This window comes from Candida margitis (assembly GCF_024628925.1).
Source record: "Candida margitis strain CBS 14175 chromosome Unknown scaffold2, whole genome shotgun sequence".
Classification (NCBI taxonomy): Eukaryota; Fungi; Ascomycota; class Pichiomycetes; order Serinales; family Debaryomycetaceae; genus Lodderomyces; species Lodderomyces margitis.
In genome coordinates, this window is record NW_026261802.1 from 20,208 (window position 1) to 45,694 (window position 25,487).

A 25,487-nucleotide genomic window follows, 5' to 3' on the forward strand; every position below is an offset into this window, starting at 1 on the left:
TGGTGATGTAGTCGGATCTGACGTAGTTGCGATGGACGACGACACTGTGGGCGGTGTTGTTGTGCTTGATGAAAATGAAGGTGTCTTACTTGTAGATTGAAAAGAAGACAGGGGAAAAGAACTCTCAGTAGATGATGATGATGATGATGATGATGATGATGTGTGTAAACTCGATGAGGAATCTGTATCTAACTGTGAACTAGGCGAAGCAGAAGTGGCTGATGGTGATAGCGAAGATGATGATGGTAGTGTATGTGACGTTGAAGGTGTATCTGAGGATGTTGTGGTTGCTGATGGAAGGTTACCACTGCTACTTGGAATACCTGTGTTGCTGCTGTTGTTGTTGTCGCTGGAGGAAGCTCTTTTTTGTAATAGGGTGTGGATGTGTTGTTGTATATAAAGTGGTTTACTTTTTATAAAATCCAACATTGTTTCTTTGAGTGTGTGTTTAAATGAAATTTTGTATTGTTTGTAGTAGTAGATTTTGTGTAATAATTTCACTGTGTATACCACTTTTTTAGTTTTAGTCTTTTAGTTTTAGTCTCTTTCTATTGTACTTAATTGTTGTTGTTATATTTTTTGTTTGTTGCTTTAAATAGATTGGTTAATGTTACATACACACTCAAGAAAAAGGTAGATATCATTTGGGTTGTATGTTACTAAGTATAACCCTTGAACAACACTGACAACAATTCTGTGATTAATTGTAAACAAAGGAATTGGGGACTATAGGAATATGTGTGGAGTGATATGATACTGATGACTATAGGCTGTAGCGCCCAAAAGCAAAGGGGAAAAAAGAAAAAGTTAACTTACTTTCCTCCTTTCGGTTTTAATTGAATGTATTTAGTTTTGTGGGTGTCGAGTTTTATTGTTCTTGTTCTTCGAGGATTAAGAAAACAAAAAGGGACTCTCTCACAAACGAGCCTTGACGAAATCGAAAAAATTTTTTATTTCTCCGAATACGATGAGGAAACGGGATTGGTGACAGCTATGGTTGCAAAATTAAAACTAAATGGATATTATCAATTGTAGATGAGTATATGTAAGGTCAAGCGAGGTACTGAGGTTATTATTTAATGTCTATCAGTCAATGACTATGAGTTATTTTTAATTTCGCAGGGCTGATGGGCAAAAATTATTATTTATTTTCTTGCTCTCTGTGTACAGTTGCAAACAGTACACAAAATCCAATTTTTTCAATGAATTGCGTTTTTTACCCCCCTTTGAATGATGAAGAGACAGAAACTTTGACTGTTGAGATGATGGCCACTTGATGAGTAAAAGACACCTCTATATGGTTGTTTGTCTGTATTTCTGAGTTATGTTTTCCACTCAATAGTTTATATCAGCAAAACGAGTAACTCAATTTCTCTGATGATGTGGCCTGCTTCTATTTGTAGGGTCGTTGAGCAGTGCTGTAAGATGGCAGGCTAGTTTTGCTCTACCTTTTCTGATTTTGTACCTCCTCCGAAACACTAATGTTAGTTTGAAGAACTGATGATGCTGGAATGTTCTGTAATGACGTATGTGTCCTGGAGTGTAATCACGTAGTTGTGACTATCAGTTGTTCAGCGTGGAATCGTGGGTAAAGTGGTGGGTAAAGCACTGGAGAGAGGAACCACCGAAATTGGTAGGCTCAATTTATGAGATTAAAATCAGGAAAAATGTCGGTTCATATATATAGAAGTGGCAAAATAGCCCTAATCCTTTGTCTAATAATTTCAGCCCCTTCTGTAGTTAAGGACAACCTATATCTATTGTTGAAGTATTATCAATTATTTCAGTTTTACTTTGGTTTTGTCAAATTTCAGCAACCAACTAGCGAAACCATACTTTCACAGCATGTGAGAATGTACGGCAAAAAGTACATACACATAATATAGTTCAAAAGAAACGAACATAGTCTAGAGGAGTGTAGGCATCCTATTGGCTCAACGTGGTGGAGAAGCTCTCTCACTGCTTTATCAAAAGAATTCTCCGTAAATGCGTACTGGAAAGAGCGGAATCAATTGAAACGTACACGAACCAAAGATTTGTTCGATCTTATTGTTCGGCAAACGTAATGCTCTTGTAGCTTTGGAGTAAGCGGCCCGTTTATGTTTTTGCAAGCGATAGGATAGAGTTATTACTACCACAAACAACTGCTCTGTATGTGAAGCTGAGCTATTGTCTTAAACTTTTAAACAATAATACCGCTGACGAAAGAAAAAAAGAAACGAAACCACACACGTGTAAATTATTCCGAAATCAAGGCTTTTACAACTCTTAAAAGAAGTTGAACAATAGGAAATTCTCCGCAAAAGAACCGTACGTTTCTAAGTTTAAACTCCAAGGATCTTCTTCTATCTGACCTTGACCCTATACGGCATTTTGCATCTGATAAGAGGCAAAACTTAGTTACACACCTACACTTACGCAGTGATTTCATGTTTATAGGAGTTTCGTACCTTATTGTTTACATTTTACAGGTTTAGGCGCTACCTAGCTATTGAACAATGGGGAGTAAACAATAGCAAGTTAAGAAAATATTGAGAAACTAACAATAACAAAATACACAATACAAAAAACCGAATGTACGGGTGTTTGTTGCTTAATTCCGTTGCCTACCGAACACAATTCATACTTACGCCTTGTTGGAAACAGGGGGAAACAGATTTCAACGAACTCTGTATCGGGCTTGTTTTACTGAGTAAAATGGCTTTACTAACTCAAGGGGCAGCTCCTAAACACTGTGAATAAGTTACCCACACACTAAGCCATTCCAAACGTCCCAGCACTAAAACAATGAAATGTTGTTACAATGAAATGTTCCATAACCAGAAGCATACGGCACTTCTGGCACATTTTCGGATAAAATAAGGATCTAAAATGGAAGGGCCATAACAGCGATGTTTTAAACATGCTTACTGTAGATCTTAACCCCGTCTTATTGTTCTAAATCGGTGCATTTGCGGCAATTGGGGTGATTGTGGTTATCTTCTTGTTGACAAATTCATTATATGTCGCAAGAGAAGCACTTGTCAAACTCTTTCGCGACATTTAATCTCTCACACGTGATGAAAGCAAGAAAAAAGAGAAACAAGAAAGGGAAAAGCTTTTTCTTTTAGTTTCAAGAAAAATGGGTGATAAAGTTTGGATAACTGTTGAAGCCAATACAACTGAAATTCTGCAACATCGAAAGGTCAATACATTTTATTTCAGCAACCATCAATAGTCTATCAAGTTATATTATTTGCACATAGATCATCTATCATAATTAACAACTTCCACTAATCCAAATCAATAAAGTTCTAATTCTTTTTGTGGGGTCAACCAACAATGTCGGTGACAAATTCAAGACTCAAAGATAACAACATGGCCCTTTCACTTTTGAAAGTGTATAGGTCCAACAGGTCACTTCTTTTAAACACATCTTACATCATTCTAATAACTGCGGCATTTTCCGGTGCTGCCAGTACTGGATCATCGTCGTCATCATCGTCATCATCATCATCAGACAAGAAGAAGGAGAAGTCGCAACAGGTTGAGGGATCATCACTGAGCAGCAATTCAGCTCACCCCAAACTCTCTCGTCAAGCTTTTGACCGCTTGTTTCATGCTATTATCCCCACATTTCATGACAAGACCGTGGGATATTTAATTGCCCACTTGGTTTTGTTAGTGACTCGTGCCTTCTTGACAATAAAAGTGGCCACTTTAGATGGTCAGTTGGTCGGCGCTTTGGTCTCCAAAAGATTGAGAGTGTTTAGCAAATACCTTTTAGCATGGATGTTGATTGGAATTCCAGCGTCTTTAAATAATGCTTTGTTATCCTGGACAAGACTGAATATGAGAAAAGGTATCAGAGAAAACTTGAATAGCTCAATCTTGAAAGACTATTTACCCGACAATTTGGATACAAATTACTACTCATTGATCCACTTGAGTGGCAACAAAATCACCGACCCAAATCAGAGAATCACCACCGATGTCTCAAGATTAGCTTCTGCGTTGAGTAGTTTACCAGGCCAGCTATTGAAGCCAACGTTGGATTTGGTTTTATGTGCCCGTCAATTGAGCAAAAGTGGGGTGGGCAATGGTGAAGGTACCCTTGCGTTGGGAATCTTGGCCCATTTCTCAACCATGATTATTCGATTTTTCTCGCCACCATTTGCTAAATTGGCTAGTGAGCGTGCTAATTTGGAAGGAAAATTGAGATCGGCTCACTCCAAAATTGTTTCCAATAATGAGGAAATTGCATTCTTGCGAGGCCATTATCGTGAATTGGATTATATTGATTACTGCTACTACACTTTGGAAAGATTTTCGAAACAAGAGTATTGGAAGAAGGGTATCCATGAAATTGCACAAACTTTTATTGTCAAGTATTTCTGGGGTGCTGCTGGGTTGGTGTTGTGTTCGGCACCTATTTTTATTGCCAAGTACTTAGGAGAGGAAGATGACAATAACGCCGCTGGGAAGTTCATTACTAATAGGCGATTATTGCTTAGTGCTTCTGACTCATTGGATAGGTTAATTTACGCTAGGAGATACTTGCTTCAAATAGTTGGCCATGCAACAAGAGTGTCTGATTTCCAAGACACGTTGGCTGATGTGGCTCTGAGGAGAAAAGACATCACTTCAAATGTACAGTACAACAATGACGAGATTATGTTTGATAAGGTTAGGTTGTTGACACCGGCTGATGTTACGCTTATTGCAAGCTTGAGCTTTTCGATCAAATCAGGTGATCATTTGTTGATCGCAGGACCCAACGGATCAGGTAAATCGTCGCTCTTTAGAATGCTTGGTGGTTTATGGCCGGTGAAGGAAGGTACCATTACCATCCCCACTGCCGAAAACATGTTTTACATTCCACAAAGGGCCTACTTGCTACAGGGTTCATTAAAGGAGCAAATGATCTACCCTCATTCGACTGACCAACAAAAGAAATCAGATGAGGAATTGCAAGCGATATTGCGGGTACTAAAATTGGACGATTTTGTTGACCAGCTCAACGAGGTCAAAAACTGGGAGGAGGAATTGTCGACAGGTGCTCAACAACGGTTGGCCATGGCCAGGCTATACTATCACGAACCCAAGTTTGCCGTCTTGGACGAATGCACATCTGCAGTGAGCCCCGATATGGAGCAGTTTATGTACGAGCATGCTCAAAGCTTGGGCATCACTTTGTTGTCCGTTGCCCATCGACCTGCATTGTGGCATTTCCACAAGTACTTGTTGAAGTTTGACGGCAAAGGGGGATACTTTTTCGGCAAATTGGATGCTGACAAGAGATTGAAGTTGGAGAAGGAGAGAGTAGCTTTAGAGAAGGTGTTGCGTGATATCCCGGCGTTAAAGGAGCGATTGGCCGAGTTGAAGAATGTCTCCAAGTTGCAACATCAAAGATACGAAAAGAAGGCAATTAGTAGAAGCTCTAACTAGGTGCCTAGTAAATAATTTAAGAATAGTTTTGCAAGTTGTAATTGCTGTATGACTCACGTAGGCTTGTTTTTCAAAACAATCGTCAACCTCTGCCGTTGTAATAACTACACCCAAAATATTTGATCAGATTAACTTAGTGCTGTTTTATAATTGCTTCCTCTTACTTCTGTTGCACGTCGTGCACTCTCCCCCAGCCCCATCCCGACAAACTAAATCTTTTGTATAAATTCAACCAAATTGAGGAAATTGTTTTTTAAACATCGCTTGAACACTTTTCTTTTTCTAAGCAGCAGTAAATACGAATGATAATTAGCAATGATAGCAGAATGCATTATAGTTGTGTAGAAATAAATTATAGGACTATATAAAACTAGGTAGGAAATAGACCAGATTCCAAGGTCTAATTATAATGAGGAATTAAGAACAGGACTGAAATTAGCATGATCAAATCAGGTCATTATTGCAGGAATCCTATTGTAAATATGATCCATTACAATATGGCGCGTTTTGAGCTCCATAAGGTAGGCAGGTAAACGTGAATTTATCATACGAGGATGTGAATTTCGTTTTCTCCTCCTTTAGTCTTCTAAAGGTGGTTCATTGTGAGGGGACACAAGGATATTGGGGTGTGATCGCGACAAGAATTGATGTTTATGGAACAGAGGTCGAATCTGCAAACGTCGGCGGTGGATCTTAATGTTCCCACTATGGGTCGGTATATGTTTTGGGGATTCCTAGATCTGCCAGATTAATGTCAGGGAGATAAGCCTTGTAATCTCGGAGGATTGGTTCATATTGGCGGAATAATGATATAAAAATGTATGTAAATATTGTGTTCTATATTTGGATCAAGATTATAGTATCAAATCATCATTTCTCTCTCCCTCTTTTTAGCCTCACCCAGACAGCTTTAATCCATTTGCTGGGGCAGTTCTGCACCGTTTTTTCATGAGCCCTACGCTCATTCTATTATCTACACTACAATGCTCTTGGGCTATCAATAAAAATAGTTTACTATCTAATCTAGTCTACAGAGCTCCATATCCAATCCAATCCAATCCAATCTAATCTTTATTCCGTCAACACGGTTTCAGTAAACCTACCATCATACAACAACACCGTCATAATGCTAGGCAAAACCTCAACTTGTAGCGCTTCAACAGGAAAGCTTTCACCATCGACTGAGATGTAATGATTAGCAGTGCTTTGCAATCTTGGCACTAAACGGTACGATTTAACTTTGGCATGTATGACATTGTCTGCATCCACGTGCGTACCTTTTTCCACATTCAACAAAATCGAGGCCACGTCCAATAAGGAGGCATTGGTGTCGGTAATCACCATATCCATGTGCCCGTCATCAGGCAATGCAGCAGGGAAGAATTGCGCATCGGCTGAGACATATGGCATGTTTCCAACGTAAAAGATATTGAGCTTGTCAGTGATTGATTGAGGAACGGGTTTCCAATGCGATGGCACTGGATCATTCAACGATGGATAGCGTAGTTGCAAATCTTCCTTTGTGACAACACGTAGCTCGGTATTGGAACTTTGAGTATTGGTGCTGGCCATGTGTTGCTCAACATGCTGAGCAATTTGTGACTTGTCCTTGGTCCATGATTCAACGTATAAATCACAGGGATATTTGGCAAATGTAAGGACCTTTTGCATAATACCAATTTCAAATCGAATAGCACCCAACCATCGTAAATGTTCGGTTCCAATATCGGAATCAGCGACAATACCATAACACTGACTTAAGAATGACAACTTGGTAATTTCGTTGTCTCTTGTTCCTTGGGTCACCGCCATCAAGTCAACTTTGCTTGGTTTTGATTTAAGCATGAGCCAGGTTGCAATCTGGGCAGCGCCTGATCCTCCCAACGTACTCAAGGTCAAAGCATTTCCTGATCCACAAGGCAATTGTGTTATAATCATTTTATTAAATGCAGCAACACCCTTATCTTCACGTTGATAGAACCCGTTAATCACTTCATGGGGAGTTCCGTCCCCGGAACAGCACAAAACTACATCATAGTCGTCAATGTTCATTTCTTTACCGATATTAGTTGCATGTCCCGAATACTGGGTCTCTTGGTAAGTGATGTTGCAATGGGCAGCTTGTAGGATTGGCTTTATATCGCGATTATAGATCTTTACCGCATTACCCTGTCCACCATGAGGGTTGATTAATATCAATACTGATGGCTGTTGCAAAACTTTATAGGGGTACGCTTTGTTTCTGATATGGCTAGTCACCGTTTCCTGAGGATGCTTTTGAGGGTCAAAATTCTGCACTTGCACTTTAATCGTATCAATAGACAATTTAGATGCACTTTTCAAATAATCAACGTGGTTGGGAGTAACGAATGTCAATTTAACTTCATGATTTACTTCAGGGCCCAAGGGTTCAACGTATAAAATGTTCTTGTAAGAAATAAATTGAGGAATCTTCTTGGTTGATGCTTGTCCTGATCCCGTTGCAAAACAGCTGCAGCATACATTCCAGAATCTGCCACCAGAAGTATCCTCTCTGCCAACATCCTCATTGACATCAATAGAAACATGCAGAACCTGCCCGTTTTGCTGTCCCTTTGTCTTTGCAGACAGTCGACCTCCCACAACGATCCCTTGTGATGCTAATGTGACATTAATGAGGTCTATTTTGTGGTACAAAAGCTGCTCCGATGATAATCTTCTATTCAACAGTGATGAAGACGCAATCATTCTGAAGAATTGAGACACAGATGAATATATATTCTTGAGGAATACGTCTATTGGGCGTATAAAAAACTGTATCAAGTTTGGCATAAACGCGAGAAATCAGTCTGGTTATTATTTTTTTAGGGTTTTATTTTCTTTCCTACACGTATGATTAAATTTTTTTTTGCATGTAAAAATCATCTAACCATAGAGGGAAAATCGGATATATAAATGAATTCACTTCTTAATTTATTTAATTTATTTTACCTATCTATCTCTCTATCTATCGATAAATCTATCAAAATTCTAATTCTATTTTCAGTTTTATTCCACTATTGTCTTTTCTTTTTGTGAAAATAACCCGTACTTGCCCTTTTGGGAAGGTTGAAGAGCTAAATAGACGTGTCTTTTCTCTACTTTTACTTTTTGTAGAGAGAAAAAAAAACCTCCACAAAATGCAGATCCGACGTGTTTTGCCGACTTTTATTGCAAATCATGACACAGAAAAGGTCGATTCAAGTCAATCTCAGTGGGTTCAAAGGAGTAAGTGGCTACGACAAGGTGAAGCTATTTAAGTGCATTTATTTTCCAGTGCTGAATCTGAATATCCCTCAAAAATTGAAATATATTATGCGGCGGCATTGACCAGATTACGACATTCCAGATATCATATCTTCGATCATTGGCTTGCCTTTTGAAACACCGGTCAGCAAAATATGGGGGATTTTAAAGCATGAACAGGTCAAAGTGGCACCATCTATGGAATTTTGTGGGGTCCTTTTGGGGGTCCTTTTGGGGGTCTTTCTCACTTGATTGATATATTTTATTTTTTTTTTATTATCTTTTATATTTGCTATGAAATTTCGTGGGGAAATTATTTAAAACATGAATTCAACTCACACGATAACTACACAAATGAGAAGAACTGCACCAGTCCTACTTCACTTTAAATAACATGAATTATATTAACGCAGCTAAAAAGGTTGGTCATTTCGTAGGAAAAGAGGTGACTAAACATACTGGCACCAAAACCTATACTGATAAGGATAAACAACAAATCGCCCAAGCTACTGATGCATCTTCATCTGACACATCCACCCCACTACAGGTGTTGATATATACCCATAATATCCGTTTCGATACAAAGAACCTTGTTGATGGAGAGAAACCATGGTCAGAGAGAAGACTGGGAGTTATCCAATTGATTAAACAAGCGACGGCTAATCCCAATTTACCTGCAATAGTAGCGCTTCAAGAGGTGTTGCATAACCAGTTACAGGATATTTTGCAAGGATTAGGACCAGAATGGACATACTTTGGCGTTGGCAGGGATAATGGTGATACCCAAGGAGAATATTCACCGATACTATACAATAAACAAGACTGGGAACCGGTGTTCACAAAGACTTTCTGGTTAAGTGAAACTCCTAGTAAGCCCAGCAAGAGCTGGGATGCGGCATTGAACCGAATTGTCACCAACGCTATCTTAAAGAATCGTAAAGTTGCCCATAAAACACTCAATATGTTTAATACTCATTTCGATCATCGTGGGAAAGAAGCTAGAAAGCAAAGTTCGTTATTGATTGTTAAGTTGATGAATGAGGCGCCAGTGGCAAAACTGGTGTTGACAGGAGATCTAAACAGTGAACCTAGTGCCGAAGGCTACCAGTCGTTGAGCAAATATTTACAAGAATCAGGAGTCAAGGCTCAAAAAATTGAAGGTGAACGAAGAACATGTACAGGTTTCAGTAATGGTGGTGATGGCGAGTCAATAATTGATTTTGTTTGGACGAGTAAGAATGTACCTATAATGTACCATACTACACAGAGTCAATATTGTGGTGGTGGTGGTAGTGCTGGTGGACAAGAGTGTTTATGTAGTGATCATCGTCCGGTGATAGCAATTGTTGAGATATAAGCTTTGATGTAGGGTTAGGTATGAGGCTGGGTGTGTTTTCGGGATCGAAATGGGCCGCTGTGAAAGCCATTGTCCATTTCTAGTGAAGGTTTTATTGTTTTGTTTATACCTTACAAGTTTGCTATTTTTAAGCTTCGCCACCATTTTTTTTCTCTTTTTGTGCGTAAATCCTTATACAAAGTTTTGAAACTTTTCTTTATAGCTCTATTGAATTAGGCTTTCAAATTTTTTGTGTCGAGGTGTGTTTAGTGATTGCAGTAGAATGGAAACCAGTTAACCGAGGTCAAACGCAAAGCACTCGAGAGTAAAAACTTGATAATATTTCATAGCAACAAGGTTGGCTAATAGTATTGGTTTTGTGTAATCATTAGCTACCCCGAAAATGGTTTTATTTACGATTGAGACGTTAGATCGTTTGTCTTAGTTTCAAAAAAGATATAATATTCTAGGCATAACGTATTTATAGGCAGTAAAAGCGGTTAAGCTTTCTTGGCTGGTGAATATGCTTCAATCCCCTCCCTTCCTGCAGAGCCCCTTCTGACTCTTGTTCCCAGGCTTGAAAGAATGACTTTGATTTGGCATCACCAACTGAATCATAGCTGCTAAACAATGCACACAATATAATTGGGTTAGCTTTGTGATCTGTGATCAAGGTATCACTTCCACTTCATCCCTTTCATTCTGAACTATTACTGTCATCTGTATATGCTATGACATCTTCGTATTCATAGTTGTAGTTTAGTTGTAGAATGCTGGTGAAATATTGTTAAACAATTTGCTCACGGGAGTTAAAAATACAACACAAAAGTTCTCACCCACTAGATGACGTAAACCATTGAACAGTTACTCAAAAGTAATTGTTTGGACATGCAATACAACAAACCAAAACACAAACCAAAAGTGGAGTTAACAGCTCATCAATTTAAAAGATTTACCCTTTTGGCAAAAGACAATTATAGTAGCAGTAACAATAACAAATAACAAAGAAGAAAAGGAAGATGAACAGTATTCTATTTGTGGTTTTTTTGATGTAAGACAAAGAGTTGATAAAATGGCTCAGGTACATTTTCTTAGGGTTGTGAGTGAGTAGTTAACTGTTGGTTGTGTGTAAATGCACGACCACGGAAATAAAAACAATTACAAAAGAAAAAAATAGTCTAAAGCATAAAAATTTATTAACGCGGAAAAGTGACCTCTTTTTGGTTTTACGCCCACTAACCAAACGGTTATGCGGCGCACTGTTTTGGCAAAAGGTACTCTCAAATCATACTGAAGGAGCTAGCGTATTAAGCAGTTCCATTTGGAGGTTCCTAAACGCTTGTCTTGAATGTTGTGTATTTACTGATGTTCTTCGTCTTAACATATTGATGTATGGATGTATTGTCTTGGTATATTTTGTGTTCACATAAGATTAAAAATTTCTTTTTTTTCTATGTCTTTTGTTCTCTTATTGTAGTGTAAGAGCTGAGAGTACTGTGAGTTCTTTAAATTTTTTTTTTCACCAAAGTAAAACCATAATATATACAAAGAGCTTTGCTACAGAATAAACCTCTAAGTATATATATACAACGCTTCAGTCGTGTGAACAATATACAGACCTATTCTTTTCTTAGGTGTGCTTACAAAGAAAGTATACAACCTTTTGTTTGGAAATCATAAAAATTAAAAGAAATTAAAAGAAATTAAAGAAATTAAAAAAATAAAAAAAATAAAAGAAATAAAAGAAATAAAAAAAAAATAAAAAAATCACAACGAATTCTATTTACAAATAATACACCCATACACTCTTATAACAATTAATTACTATAATATTAAATTAATTAAAATTGTATTAATCAATCAAAGCCAAACTGACAGGAGACAGTTCCCATGGCATCAACACACCATCAGGATTCAACTACACGATCACTTCACAACATGAGTTTGAACGATGTATCTAGTACTCAACAACAACAACAACAACAACAGCTGAATAACAGTATATACGCATCTGGCTCCCCAACACTAGATACCACCACCACCAACAACAACAACAATAGCAATAACAGTAACCAATCGCATGGAGCAGGCTTGCACAGCTGCAGTAACAACAATATCAACAATAGCGGCAGTAATATTGCAAATAACAACGGCACCTCCGGACAGACCCCTGGACAGACCACCGACAACAACACCACCAGCGCAGCTTCTGACTCCAAAAGTATACCTAAGACCAACACCAACACCAATGTTAATTCCAAACCCAATCTAAATAGTCAAAATAATTCATCAACATCACTAACAAAAAAAGTATCTCGACACGCTCACAAGGACACTACAACAAGGGGCAAATACAGCTTAAATGATTTCCAAATCTTACGAACATTGGGTACCGGGTCATTTGGACGTGTCCATTTAACAAGATCGATTCACAATGGAAGGTTCTACGCCATGAAGGTGTTGAAAAAGGAACGAGTTGTAAATATGAAACAGGTTGAACATACCAACGATGAACGAAGAATGTTGAAATTGGCGCAACATCCATTTATAATTCGAATGTGGGGCACGTTCCAAGACTGTCATAACTTGTTTATGATTATGGATTACATAGAAGGTGGTGAATTATTTTCATTATTGCGAAAATCACAACGGTTCCCGACCCCAGTGGCCAAATTTTATGCAGCAGAGACTTTTTTAGCCATTGAGTATCTACATAATTTAGACATTATTTATCGGGATTTGAAACCAGAGAATATCTTGTTGGATAAAAACGGACATATCAAATTGACTGATTTCGGGTTTGCCAAGGAAGTTCAAGATGTGACTTATACATTATGTGGTACTCCTGATTACATTGCTCCTGAAGTTGTTGCCACTAAGCCTTATAATAAATCAGTTGACTGGTGGTCGTTTGGGATATTGATTTTTGAAATGTTGACTGGTTACACGCCATTTTATGACCCAACTCCAATGAAGACTTATGAAAATATTTTGAATGGAACTATAACTTACCCTGATTACTTACCGCCTGACATTTTGGATTTGTTACAGAAATTGATTGTAAAGGATTTAACGCAAAGATTGGGTAACTTGCAAGGCGGTTCAAATGATGTGAAAAACCATCCTTGGTTTAAAGAAGTTATATGGGAACGTTTATTATCTCGAGATATTGAGACCCCTTATGAACCACCTATCACTTCAGGTGTGGGTGACACATCCCAATTTGACAAGTATCCTGAAGATAAAGATTTAGATTATGGTATAAGTGGAGTAGATGACCCATATCGAGATATGTTTCAAGACTTTTAAAGAAAAGGAGAAAAGAAAAATACAAGGAAAGGAATACTAGAATCATGGTTGATATGTCGCATTGTTTATACTCTGTGATTGCAAAGTTATCGGGTTTAGAAGTATGATGCATTTCTTTTTTATTCTCCATAGAGTTATATACCTTTATTTGTTTCTATAAACTCCCGTGTATGTATATGAATTTAATAAAAAAAAAGACAGAAGAGGAAAAGTAAAAGCAATCTAACAGCAAGACTCAGTTGCAGCCATCCAATCACTTTTCAAAAACTGATCCATTGTCATTCGCGTGGCAGGATCAATGTCTAGCAATTTGTAAATAATCAAAATTCTCAACTCACTCAAATCATCCTCATCATCATCATCATTACCCTCGTCAAAAGTCTCCACCGCTTTTTCCTTCTCCCTCTCCTTGCCATTCTCCTCATGTGAATTTTCATCATCGCTTAATCCATCGTTGTTGGTCATTGGTTTGCAAATATTCTCAATTGGGATGAATTTACCTGGTTGTTTAATCAACCATTCTTTACTTTTGCAGTCATAATCACCAATCATTCTCTTTTGAACATATTCATTAAATACCTTATCTTTATATTCCAACTTCAGCAATATTGCTCCCATAGACAACGAGCTTCCCGATGCATTAATGTTGTTGACTTTGGTCTCGGTGTTTTTCCACAAGTATCCCGTACTATATCCATCCGAATCATTACCGGCAATCAACTTCAGACCCAGGCGATAAGCTCCACTATATGTTGATGATTGCGAATAGTAATAGTGTCTTCGAATGTTGAGTAATGCCAATGCAACGATTCCAAACGCCCAACAATCTTTCCTCACTGAGGAGTAAGACATTCCAGTCTTGCAACACAAATATTCTTCAGGTGATATATATGGTTCTGATCCAATGACCCCCTGCATACCTTGCAATTTCTGTTCTGTTTTATCAAATGCAGTTCGAAAAACAAATGATTTACCAAAATCACTCAATTTAATCAGCATTTTGCATTGACTACTCGATTGAAGTTCGGCATCAGCTGCTTTTATATCGTTATTATCAACCTCATAGGAAATCAATATATTCTCCAATTTCAAATCACAATGGGCAACTCCATGAGCATGCATATACTTCAATCCGCGTGCAACTTGCTTCAATATACAGTCAACTTCATACAATGACATGTACGTTACCGGTTTCCCCCTGATATTAGCCCCCGTTAACAAATATGAAAATAAATCACCACCTTGACTGCAATTCATAACTTGACTTATACGTAAATCCTTGGCCGAAGTTGCAACCAGAGCTGTTGATGTTCCTGCTGATGATCCTGGTGCAAAAGTACCCATTAAGTCAACTGTTTCAATCATATACTTACTATTTAACGTCGATGATATAACAAATTCAGACATTATGCGTTCGATAAAGTTGTTGGTCTTCTCATCTTTACGCCTCAGCAACTCCTTAACCACGTATAATTTTCTTCCCAACGGTGGTAGGTTATTCAGGGAAGACGACGACGAAACCTTATTCCCATCGGGATCAATTACTTTGATCAATCCATAAGCTCCTTTTCCAATAACATTACGTATAACTCCATATCTTTGATATAACGATTTTTCCTTAGTTAATAATCTTTCACTATTGCAGTCTTTTACGAGCCTTTCAATTTTAGCAGTCAAGTTCTTGATTAATTGAATTTGGTATTCTCCAATTATCGATTCATCATTATGGACGGATTTGGCAATCTTTTTTATCTTATTATCTTGATCAAGTAGTGAATATGTTCGTTGACTTTCCTTATTGGCTTCTTCTGTTGAGCAAGATGAGTCTTTACGCAAACCGCAGTACCCCATTATGGTGGTTAATTGTTGTGCTAAATCATGATGAGACGCATCATATTTGGGTTTTATCGGATGTAAATGGTCTTCGTCCAATTCAGACTCGTCAGAATCTGACGATTCGTTTCCTTCGCCATTATCTTCGTCTTCCTCATCTTCTGAATCATCATCGCTAGTGTTGTTGTCAGTTTCAATAATTGTACTGACTCGTTTCTTATACCTCGTTGGAATATGACCATCAGGAGCAAGGTGTGCGTCTCCTTTTTGTCCGTGTGGTACTTGCAATGAATTGTTTTCAATCTGTTTATCAAGCTTCGCTTGTTGTAGATCAACACACAATTTATCAACATTGTTATTGCCATTCCCATTCCCATTCCCATTCCCATTGGCACTGGCATTAGCACTGGCATTGGCACCACCACCTCCTCCTCCATTCAAAGTCTTCTTCAACAACCCTTTAATTTTCCCACTGGATACGTCTGACTTGATCGATTCATTTGATGAAGATAAAGCCAAATCCGATTTATTAGAAGACAAGGCACCTGTGGGGGTGGCTGCTGACTTTGATGATGTTGATGGCGGAGGTGATTTTTTCTTTGAAAACAACCCCATTATAAAGAGATGCAGGTGTATTTTTCTTGGCAGAGGAAAGTAAGTGGGTTATAGTCTTGCCAGCAAGGTGATAATATGGGTAGGCTTTGATGAAGTGAAATGTTGAACGTTGAAAGACTCGTCACGCAATAAAAGCTCTGATGAATGAATCTCCTAAATCATTACAAACTTTCAGTTTCGCATAATTTGCTGATTGCGTCTTTCGCTTTTTTCTTGACACAATGGAAAAGAGCAAATTGATTTGACGTCATTGGTATTTTTCTTTCTATAATCTAAGTTATATACATGATTCAATAGCCTTCATTGCTTCTTCATTACAAGGATTCATCATTAAGCCGCGCTGGATATCCCTCAAATGGCCCGTTTTGATCATTGCTTCAGCATACTCATTACCAGTAACCTTTTCATTTCGTGAAATAATCACCTGCTTAGCCATTTCCGAATTAATATGCTTCCAGATATGATAGCTGAAAGGAAACATGTATGCATATCTATACCAAATCTTATCCTCATCTTTACCTAATCTGTCATTGATTTCACTAATTAATTTAGGCACTTCTCTCCTTGTATCGGCAACAATTTCGTTCAAATTCAATCCCAATAAATCGTCTTTGACCGCTTCAAGGTACTCTGGCAAATCTTCAACTAAAGAGATAGCACCAAGAGTAAGTACAATCAATAAGGATGAACCATGATCTTCGATGTGTGCAAATAATTGATCAATAGCAGCTTGCCTTGACTCCTCAGTATCATGGGCATATAAAACCTGGGAAATCAATGCAACAATTCTCGATGAATCCTGGTACTCACTCAAGACAATCTTCAATTCACCAATTGCTTCTTGAAATTTATTAGTGAAGAAATAAGCCAAACCAAGAGTAATTCTCACTGATACGGCAATCTGTACCAGATCAGGATCAAGCTCGAGTGCGGTTTTTGCTTCTTCAATGGCACTGTCATAATTACCCAATCCTAAATGTAATCTTGCTAATTGACTCTTTGTATCTGCAAACTTCAGCAAAGTAATCTCACTTTCTGTCTCCTCATACAGTTTTTCATAAAGCAAACACAATTTGGTTCCAAGCTGAACAGCAGTTTCAAAGTCTTTACACCTCTCAGCAATAGAAAGTCCAACACTCAATGCTGCTTCATCTTCAGGATAATACTTCAAATATTGCTGCATAGCCTGATTACTTATACTAAATTCCTGAGCAGTTTCGATGTCTTTTGGATCACGGTCTTTGCTTCTATTAACCACAGACAACCCATACAAAAACAGCGCCAACGCTGATCTACCTTTAGACAAAGTAAATGCATGAATGTATTGGTCGGATGCCTTTTCGTCGTCCCCCAAAACTTCAGAAGCAACTGCATTTCCAAGCCACGACTGTGCATCTTGTGGAGCAACGGATTGTGCCCGCAAAAACGTCTCTTGTGATAGTTGTGTGTCACCAAAATTTAAATACAATGTTGCTAAATTTACCCAGATTTCAGCATCCTTGACTTCCAAGGTCGTCGCTTTTATGTAGCAATGTTGAGATATTTGTGGGTTGGTTGTGAAATAGGCATTACCCAAAGCAATCCAGTAAATAGCGTTATTCTGTTCAATCTTGATGGCCCGCTTGAGATAGTATACCGATAAATCGCGATATTCGGCGTTTCCTATTTCTTGAAAAGATTCCAACAAGGACAAACCAAGATTGTAAAAACTAGTTGCTTTGAGTATTTTGTTGGCTTTCAATGGTAGATTATTCAATGCGGCAGCAGATGCTAGTATAATCAACAAAACAAGCGATTCCACATCCTTACCTTCATCTAATTTGGCTCTGGCATTAGATACAGAAATTGACTCGTCTAATGGGTATTCAAAGTTGATAAAATCAACGTTATTGAAAATCTCAAATAGTAAATCATAGGGAGTATCGTTTATGCGTTCGCGAATTTTGATAAATACACGAAGACTGTCACCCAAAGCTCTCCACACCTTTTGTGAATTTTTGTTTATCTCCACCCCTTGTTTGACAAAATTTAATGCTTTGAGAATCGAATTAACTGCTCTTCCAAAAAATCCCGATTGAAGGAATTTTCTGCTGCTTTCAATATTCGCCTCATATATTGCACTAATGATGCACTCTTCGTTGGGTTGCATTTCCAATGCAGAATACAAGTAGCCCAAACCTTCATTAAAGTCCTTCATTTCACATAATACCACTCCTAGCATGTAGTGTATGGTCCAGTCTTTATCATGATTCATGTCCAATGCATGCTGAAATACTTTTGCTGCTGCATCTAGTCTACCACAATTGAAATAGGCTTCGCCTAATCCAACCCAACAATTATAATCTTCAGCATTGGTTCGAAGTGCATTTTGAAACCACTCTACGGCTTTAGCATCATCCTGGTTGTTCAAAGCACCGGAGCCAAGAACTCGATATGGCCAAGATGGATCAGCTGTATCTCCACGCATAATTAACCTTCGCGTAGATTCGTTATCAACGACCCTTTTAGCAAGCACATTTGCTACTTCCCATTCATTCTTTTCCGTGGCCTGCTCGACTAGATACTTGGCTGCTGTTATTTCATTAGGGTCCAAGTCGAATGCTTTGTAGAAACACTTTTGTCCCCTTTTGAGATCACCATAGTAATTCTGTAGAAGCACACCCAACAACGTATAAGATGGTGCATATAAGTCGGAATTCTTTAAAGATTCAATCAAGTATTTATAGCACTCATCGTATTTGCTACTATCCATATAGCTTTTTGCCAATCTCCAATAAGCAATTGCCCTTACGTCTCGACTATGCAAATCACCTCCTGTGATTTTGGCCAAAAATTTGAGCAAACCCTCTCTACCTTCTTCATGCTGGTCCATCTTTACCAAACACCAGTAGTATTCAGACTCTGCCTCCAAATTATTGGGATAATCCTTGACAATTTCTTCCAAAAGAGCTTTTGCTTCGTTTAATTCTCCTCTTTCAACATAAATCAACCCTTTCCCAACTTTTGCCTTCACGTTGTCCGGGTTGGTCATCAAGATCTTCTCATACAATTGAATAGCGCGAGTATAATTTTTGGGGGCTTCATAGTACGTGTAGACAATAGCTAGCGAGCACAATAAATCCTCTTTGGTGTTTTTCAAATCTACCCCAAAGTTACGTTGAAGATCAGCCAAAATTTTAATCCCCTCTCGGCATCTTTCAGACGCAACGTGGTATTGTCTCAAGTGGATGTAGTAGTTTACTATAATCCTGTTTGCAAGAATGGACCCTTTAGCCTTGCTGAATCCGTCTAACAAGACACCCAAAACTTCCTCTTGTGGTAGGTATAGGTGTGAGCTATCCTCATCATCATTATCGCCGTCATCTGCTAACTCGTCCAATCCGAGACTACCTTCTTCCTTGCTTTTTCTTGGTGGTGTAATTTCCTTACCCGATAATGCTTTGATTACTTTCTCTTTGTTGTAAGGAGAAATATCACTCATAACAAATCCAAACAAAACAAGTCCCAACCCTTCATTTTGGAATAGCTGCAAGTATTCTATAACTCTTTCTTCTTCCAAGTCATTGATGGACTTGTTATCATTCCAATCAAAGTACAAATTCCAGCAAAATAAGCTAGTTGTTTTCAAGAAAATCATATCCTCTAATGACTGCTTTATATCCTTTATCAAAGGCTCTTTATCAGGACAAATCTTCAATAACTCATATTTGAACTTCAATAGTTTTTCATGGTACGTCCTTCTCAATTCCTCGTCATCACAAATATTTAGAAATTTGTCGTATAGATTTATTAAATCATTGTCAGAATAATATGACCATGCAATTGAATCCAATTTTGCCTTTTGCTCCAAATTCAAAACTCTTCCAAGCTTTATCCTTTCTTTGGAAACTCGGGCAACCATATCTTTCCCCGTTTGAGTTTGTTTCAAATCAATCAATTTTTTATACGTATTTGATGGTGATTCAATTGATGGACCAATCAACTCGCCTAATTCAGTACCTGGTAAAATTGATCTTAGATAGAATTCGTTCAATGTTTCATTATTCTTTATCTCATTTGTGTCCAAGTAAGTTCTCATGTCTCTCAACAACTCAGAGATCGGCACACCTTGTTCAATGTAAATCCTGGCCAATGCAGTCAACACTGAGAAGAACTGCTCGTAATCATTTGACCCCTTTGCTATTTGGAAATAACCTTTCCAGGCTAGTAAATTCTCCGGTTCAATATCTATTGCTTTTTTGAACGAGGTGATTGCCTTTGGTAAGTCGTTTAGAAGCTGGTAGGCTTTACCTTGGAAAACGAAGGCGTAATAAGACTTGGGGTCTTGCTTTATCACTTCCTTCGAATGTGCCAATGCTGCCTCGGGATCATTTTGCTCTAATGATACCTTTGCAAGTTTGAGAATGCTTTTCACCCCAGACATCTATAGTGGTTGGCGTGGCTTTGCGGGATTCGATTGCGGTGTGTGATTTTTTTTTTTTCAAACTTGGACTGTTTGTTTTTTTGCTTCTGCAACAGTTGTGGAAAGACGATTGTAAAGTTTAGGTCCACACAATGGTGAAACAAGACTTATAGGGGCAATATGATATCTTTTTATGGGACTGTAATTACAGCATGCCTTCTTAGGACATTGAATCATGTGGATGAATTTTTATTTTACTCTTGGTTTCATAAGCTAGATGGCTTCTTCTAGAGACTGTGCTCCCAGTCAGTGAACTGTAGTCGAGGGAAAGACTAAATCTACATTGCATGCATCGTGAAGATATATGAATCCAAGCTTTCATTAAAGTGCAGTGTTAACTTTCTTCGCTTGGTGTATTTGCTTTTGCAACCGAATTTTTGATATTTTGGTGCAAAAGTATCATTAAATTTAAACCACTCTTTTGAATAAGGTTGCACAAGAAGCAAATAATGAAGACGAATGAATCGTTGATTAATGAATTGGCCATTGCTGTGATCCATTGGCTTTCCGAGTTTCTGGACTCACCATTGACTGCAGACGCACATCCAACATCTTTAGCTGATGCAGTTGTATTGTTCAAACTCTTCAAGATTCTTTTAAACAAGGATGATATAAACCTTGATACAATGGATCCCGGGCTATTCTCAGTCACGTGTGAAGCGGAAAGCAACGGCACATTAATTACAATTCCTACACGTATGTGGTCTCAGATAGATGTGTTATCCTCCCTGTTAACCACGCATCTCAAAAAACACGCAGGCTCGATTCACACTCCACCCTTGGACTTTTACAAACTAATCATATTGAAAGAGAGTGAGCAATTAAAAGCAATGTGTCAAAATCTCATCATGCTTGGCACTTTCACTTCTAAGCTAGCGTCACGCGGACAAGCTTTCATCGAGTTCTTGTCGGAGGAAGATCGTCTTTTGCTTAAACGATATGATGTTTTACAGCAAGAACTGGACTACAGAGCACAGAGACAACGTTTTGAATCATTAACGCCAACTTCATTAGATCAAGGTCAGAATCCAAACGATGTGTTACCTGAACCTAATTCAGGTGACAGTTGCTACGTTATTACAGAAGAGGAATTGAAAGCAATCAAATGGGAGTGTCAAGTCTTCAGTCAAGTAATTAGTCGAATTAGTTGCGAAAAGGGGCAACAATCGTCACTCCATCCTTCTACTTGAATCTAGCTAATGCCGAATCTAATGAATCTGTCTCTTCTTCATCTCCCTGCAACAATTGCTGACGTCTCAACCTTGCTTCTTTTTCATTTCTTAAATTCTTTTCAATTCTCATCTTTCTTTGATCAATGACATTCTCTCTCTGTCTCCTCAAATGCTTCCTCAAGGCAGAGTTTTTACCCTTGACTTCGGGTTTTATAGACATCTTGTTTGAATCGTCAGTAGTCGATTCGCCCAATACGTTAATTTCACCAGGTTTTAACCTTATTGATTTAGCTCTCTTGTCAATAGTTCCGATGGTGTTTGGATCCAAGGCAATAGAATCGGAAGGAAGTTTATTGAGCAAGGATCTGACTTCTTGTTCTTGCCTTTGTTTGGTGGTCTCAAATGGATTCAATTCCAAAGCATCGTAATTAGCTTCACCTGCACCTGGAACTATTATTGATTCATAACCTTGCTGGTGTCCAATTCCTAGAATATCTTCGAATGGAGCAAACTTAACCTTATCTACTTTCGATCCAGGAATCAAGTGGTTCATATAAGGATCAGCCTGATGTGACTTTTTGAAAACATCTTTCCATATAGTGACATGTGGACCCCACCCGACCGAGAGTAACCCAGTGTCAGAAATATCCAATGATGTTGCTGGCGTTTGTGAGTAATATTGATCCACCTCTTTGAAGGTTCGTATATCCCAAATTTTTAGCGTCTTGTCAGCACCACTGACGGCCATATATTTTCCCTCTCTGTCAATGGCCAAATCTCGAATTGGTCCACGAGCAGACTGTATCTTGACTAACGGTTCCGGTGCATTTGGAGACCATAATGTAACTTGCCCATTGCCATGTCCTAGATGTATTACAGCATTGTATTGGTTCTGTTTCATAGCTAGAGTAGGACCGAGCTTGGTTCTGATTTCACTAACCAATTCACCTGTGGAAACATCATGATATTTTAAGAATCCTGTATGTCCAGCCGTCACTAATAGAAAATGATATGGTAAAAAGTCCAATAAGGTAGCTTCTACGTGCTGCTTAAGTCGATGAAGTTCTGTTCCTTCCTTATCATAAATAAAGGTGTATTTCTTTTGCGCCACTGCAAAGTATTGATCATTGTGTAAATATTTTACAGCGTTAACAGTCTCATTAAGATGTAACTCACATCCTAACCCACCAGTCTTCCAGTCAATAGAAGCAACGTGACCTTTCTTTCCGCCAAGAAGAAGATCACGACCATTTCTTGAAAAATCGATTTGATATGGCCCAAATTCAGGGAGCTTGAGTTCAAACCTTTTGTTTGCGGTATTAGCATCGACTGCTTTTGTTATCTCATCCTGTTTGAATTTGAAAGTCTTTTCCATAGGATCCTCGGCTTCCAAGAACCCTGTCTCCTCTTGCAAAAGGTAATCAGTACCTGCAGCAGATTTTAAGGCATCCTTGTGCTGGTTTTCTATCCTCTGTAATTTGGAGTTGAGTTTTTTATCTTTGGAATATTTGTGTTTTCTTTGGGCTTTTTGACTCTTTGCTTGGCCCTTCTGGGGCACCTTAGTACCTGATGAGTCGCTCATAGTGGGTGCAAGTATAGTAAGTAGTCTTTTACCCTGTGAAGATCATCTCATGAAAAAGAGAAATATTTTGTGCTACCATTTCAAATTTTTTTAATTACTGTGCGGTGCGAGTCAGTAATGCCAATCTTTTTTTCTTTTACAAACACACCATACTTTCTCTCTGCACCATTGGATTTCCGCTTTCCGTACCCTAGCGTTTTTTCAAGCTCAATTGATTCAATCTACAATGTTTAGAAAAGGACTTTTCCTAAAAGAGTTCCTAAGGAGAACCAATGCCAGAGTAAATGGCAAACAAGTTTTAAAATCGAGTTTCTTACCAGGACCAATTGCACTCCTCGCTGGTGGAGCATTGGCCGGTGTTGGAGGTTATTACCTTTTTGATTCACGCTCATCAATTCATGAATATGTGATATGTCCCCTTATAAGAACATTTACAGATGCAGAACAGGGTCATAAATTAGGCATTCTTTTAATGAAGTACGGGCTTGTTCCCAGACTTTTGGACGAAGGAAGAAACGACCAGAGCGACGTGCTAGGTGTTAATGTGTTTGGACATAATTTGAAGAACCCTATAGGATTGGCTGCTGGGTTAGATAAAGATGGTGAAGCCATTGATTCGTTATTTAACTTTGGGTTTTCCTATGTCGAGATCGGCTCGATTACTCCCGAGCCACAGCCAGGTAATCCACAACCCAGGTTCTTTAGGTTGCCCAGGGACGATGCTGTGATTAATCGTTATGGTTTCAATTCTTCTGGACACTTTAACGTTTTGGCCAGATTAAGAGTGCGTTTTACTAAATTGTTGGAAAGGTTTGAAAGGGACCACACTCCAGATCAGCTTCCATTTTCAAATGCCTTTCAAAACGGGAAGTTATTGGGAATAAATTTGGGTAAAAACAAAACAGGAGATGAAATTGAAGACTATGTGAAGGGGGTCTCGAGACTTGGGCCATATGCGGATGTTCTTGTTGTAAACGTATCGTCGCCAAACACTCCAGGATTGCGTGATTTGCAGAATGAGTCTAAACTTACCAACCTTTTAACAACGGTTGTCAAGGAACGCGATATATTGCGGACAAATTTACTTGGCGCTAAACCACCAATTTTGGTAAAAGTTGCCCCTGATTTGACTGAGCCAGAGATTGCGTCCATAGCAAGTTCGGCAAAGGAAGCGAAAGTTGATGGAATTATTATCTCCAATACAACAATTCAGAGACCTAAGGATAGATTATTGACTACGGATGAGACATTAATAAACCAAACTGGTGGACTTTCAGGAAAGCCATTGAAACCATTATCGTTGCAGGCATTGAAGTTGTTGAACAAGCACACCAAAGGTTCTGGGTTGGTGTTGGTTGGTTGCGGTGGAATCTCAAGTGGTAAGGATGCGTTAGAATTTGCAAAAGCCGGAGCAACTTTTGTCGAATTGTACACCGCTTTTGCTTACAAGGGCCCAGGATTAGTTGCCAAGATCAGAGATGAATTAGCTGATGAGTTGAAAAAGGAAGGTAAGACCTGGCAACAAATTGTTAATGAGAATGCTTAGTGTAGGGTGTGGCTGGAGCTACCATGAAATTGATGAAAATTTGAATACGCGAAGAAATGTAAACAAATAAATTCTCACCTCTCCTTACTTACACTAGTTAAGACAATTGCCCTACGTATTTAATAACAATGGCTCCCTCGCGACCCACCACACCTATTGGGGAAAGAAGGCAGACTAATAGACGTCATCTGAGGAGATCGTCTGGGATACCGCTACCAGCACAGTCACCGCACCATTTCCCAATTGATCCGGATAACCTCCCCATGGACTGCCCTGAAATCGAAAACAAGTTCAAGGATATTGCCGATGGATTAGAAGATTTGGATGTAAATATTAGAGATCTAAACCATATACATGATGCAGTGTCAAGCCAATTCAATGAATCTTTCGCAAGCTTCTTATATGGGCTATCCATTACCATGTGGTGTGTTGACCTTCCCAAGTGCCCCTCGCGGAGGGCCTGGCAGCGATTACAAATGAGAAAGAAGAAGAAGGAACATATTGCCGAATTGAAGAGGAAAATAGAAGAAGCCGAAAGATTGAATGTCGAATTGAAGGAAAAAGTAGCTAAAGAAACGAGGCCGATAAGGCATTCCCGTCCAATGAGTGCTCAACTCCCATCGTTATCGTCATCGTCATCGTCATCATCTAAACGATTTCGGACTAACAATGAAAATATCAAGCCTGTGACTAATTTTTTAAAGAAACCGAATGTCGCCTTCACGCAAACGTCCAAAATACCCCAGCCTGTATCGGGACTGCTAAGGACTCATGTAGTGCAACCTACCTCGAGCAATCGTGCTCCAAATTTGAACCAACCACCCAGGTACATGCGTGGACTCTTTAACGATGGGATGGATGTAACTCCGGCAGGGCAAAGAAGTGGGGCACAGACAAAAAAGCGGCCCCAAAGCTTGAGTCAAAGGCCGCCATTTAGGTAA

The 25,487-nt window shown here is 38.7% G+C and overlaps 10 protein-coding genes across 10 annotated transcripts; 6 read left to right on the forward strand and 4 right to left on the reverse strand. All coding sequences in view use genetic code 12, as the record gives it.

Annotated features, from left to right (window-relative positions):
- Positions 1-3,321: 3,321 nt before the first annotated feature.
- On the forward strand, positions 3,322-5,427 carry PXA2 (ATP-binding cassette long-chain fatty acid transporter; the record flags this gene model as incomplete). The annotated part of the gene is made up of 1 exon (XM_051814098.1): positions 3,322-5,427. One exon carries the CDS (start codon positions 3,322-3,324, stop codon positions 5,425-5,427), a length of 2,106 nt encoding a protein of 701 aa, XP_051672146.1.
- Positions 5,428-6,498: 1,071 nt separating this feature from the next.
- Positions 6,499-8,154, reverse strand: LCB4 (sphinganine kinase; the record flags this gene model as incomplete). Its single annotated transcript, XM_051814099.1, has 1 exon — positions 6,499-8,154. The coding sequence occupies one exon, from the start codon at positions 8,152-8,154 to the stop codon at positions 6,499-6,501; it is 1,656 nt and encodes a 551-aa protein (XP_051672147.1).
- Positions 8,155-9,085: 931 nt separating this feature from the next.
- CANMA_002071 (endonuclease/exonuclease/phosphatase family protein) lies at positions 9,086-10,048 on the forward strand (the record flags this gene model as incomplete). The annotated part of the gene is made up of 1 exon (XM_051814100.1): positions 9,086-10,048. One exon carries the CDS (start codon positions 9,086-9,088, stop codon positions 10,046-10,048), a length of 963 nt encoding a protein of 320 aa, XP_051672148.1.
- Positions 10,049-11,965: 1,917 nt separating this feature from the next.
- Positions 11,966-13,336, forward strand: TPK1 (cAMP-dependent protein kinase catalytic subunit TPK1; the record flags this gene model as incomplete). The annotated part of the gene is made up of 1 exon (XM_051814101.1): positions 11,966-13,336. The coding sequence occupies one exon, from the start codon at positions 11,966-11,968 to the stop codon at positions 13,334-13,336; it is 1,371 nt and encodes a 456-aa protein (XP_051672149.1).
- Positions 13,337-13,558: 222 nt separating this feature from the next.
- On the reverse strand, positions 13,559-15,784 carry CANMA_002073 (HAL5; the record flags this gene model as incomplete). The annotated part of the gene is made up of 1 exon (XM_051814102.1): positions 13,559-15,784. The coding sequence occupies one exon, from the start codon at positions 15,782-15,784 to the stop codon at positions 13,559-13,561; it is 2,226 nt and encodes a 741-aa protein (XP_051672150.1).
- Positions 15,785-16,061: 277 nt separating this feature from the next.
- Positions 16,062-20,207, reverse strand: SKI3 (SKI complex subunit tetratricopeptide repeat protein; the record flags this gene model as incomplete). The annotated part of the gene is made up of 1 exon (XM_051814103.1): positions 16,062-20,207. One exon carries the CDS (start codon positions 20,205-20,207, stop codon positions 16,062-16,064), a length of 4,146 nt encoding a protein of 1,381 aa, XP_051672151.1.
- A 488-nt stretch (positions 20,208-20,695) lies between these two features.
- CANMA_002075 (uncharacterized protein) lies at positions 20,696-21,380 on the forward strand (the record flags this gene model as incomplete). Its single annotated transcript, XM_051814104.1, has 2 exons — positions 20,696-21,305; positions 21,373-21,380. The coding sequence occupies 2 exons, from the start codon at positions 20,696-20,698 to the stop codon at positions 21,378-21,380; spliced, it is 618 nt and encodes a 205-aa protein (XP_051672152.1).
- Positions 21,381-21,428: 48 nt separating this feature from the next.
- Positions 21,429-23,000, reverse strand: CANMA_002076 (uncharacterized protein; the record flags this gene model as incomplete). The annotated part of the gene is made up of 1 exon (XM_051814105.1): positions 21,429-23,000. One exon carries the CDS (start codon positions 22,998-23,000, stop codon positions 21,429-21,431), a length of 1,572 nt encoding a protein of 523 aa, XP_051672153.1.
- Positions 23,001-23,226: 226 nt separating this feature from the next.
- URA1 (dihydroorotate dehydrogenase) lies at positions 23,227-24,546 on the forward strand (the record flags this gene model as incomplete). The annotated part of the gene is made up of 1 exon (XM_051814107.1): positions 23,227-24,546. One exon carries the CDS (start codon positions 23,227-23,229, stop codon positions 24,544-24,546), a length of 1,320 nt encoding a protein of 439 aa, XP_051672154.1.
- Positions 24,547-24,674: 128 nt separating this feature from the next.
- Positions 24,675-25,487, forward strand: DAM1 (Dam1p; the record flags this gene model as incomplete). Its single annotated transcript, XM_051814108.1, has 1 exon — positions 24,675-25,487. One exon carries the CDS (start codon positions 24,675-24,677, stop codon positions 25,485-25,487), a length of 813 nt encoding a protein of 270 aa, XP_051672155.1.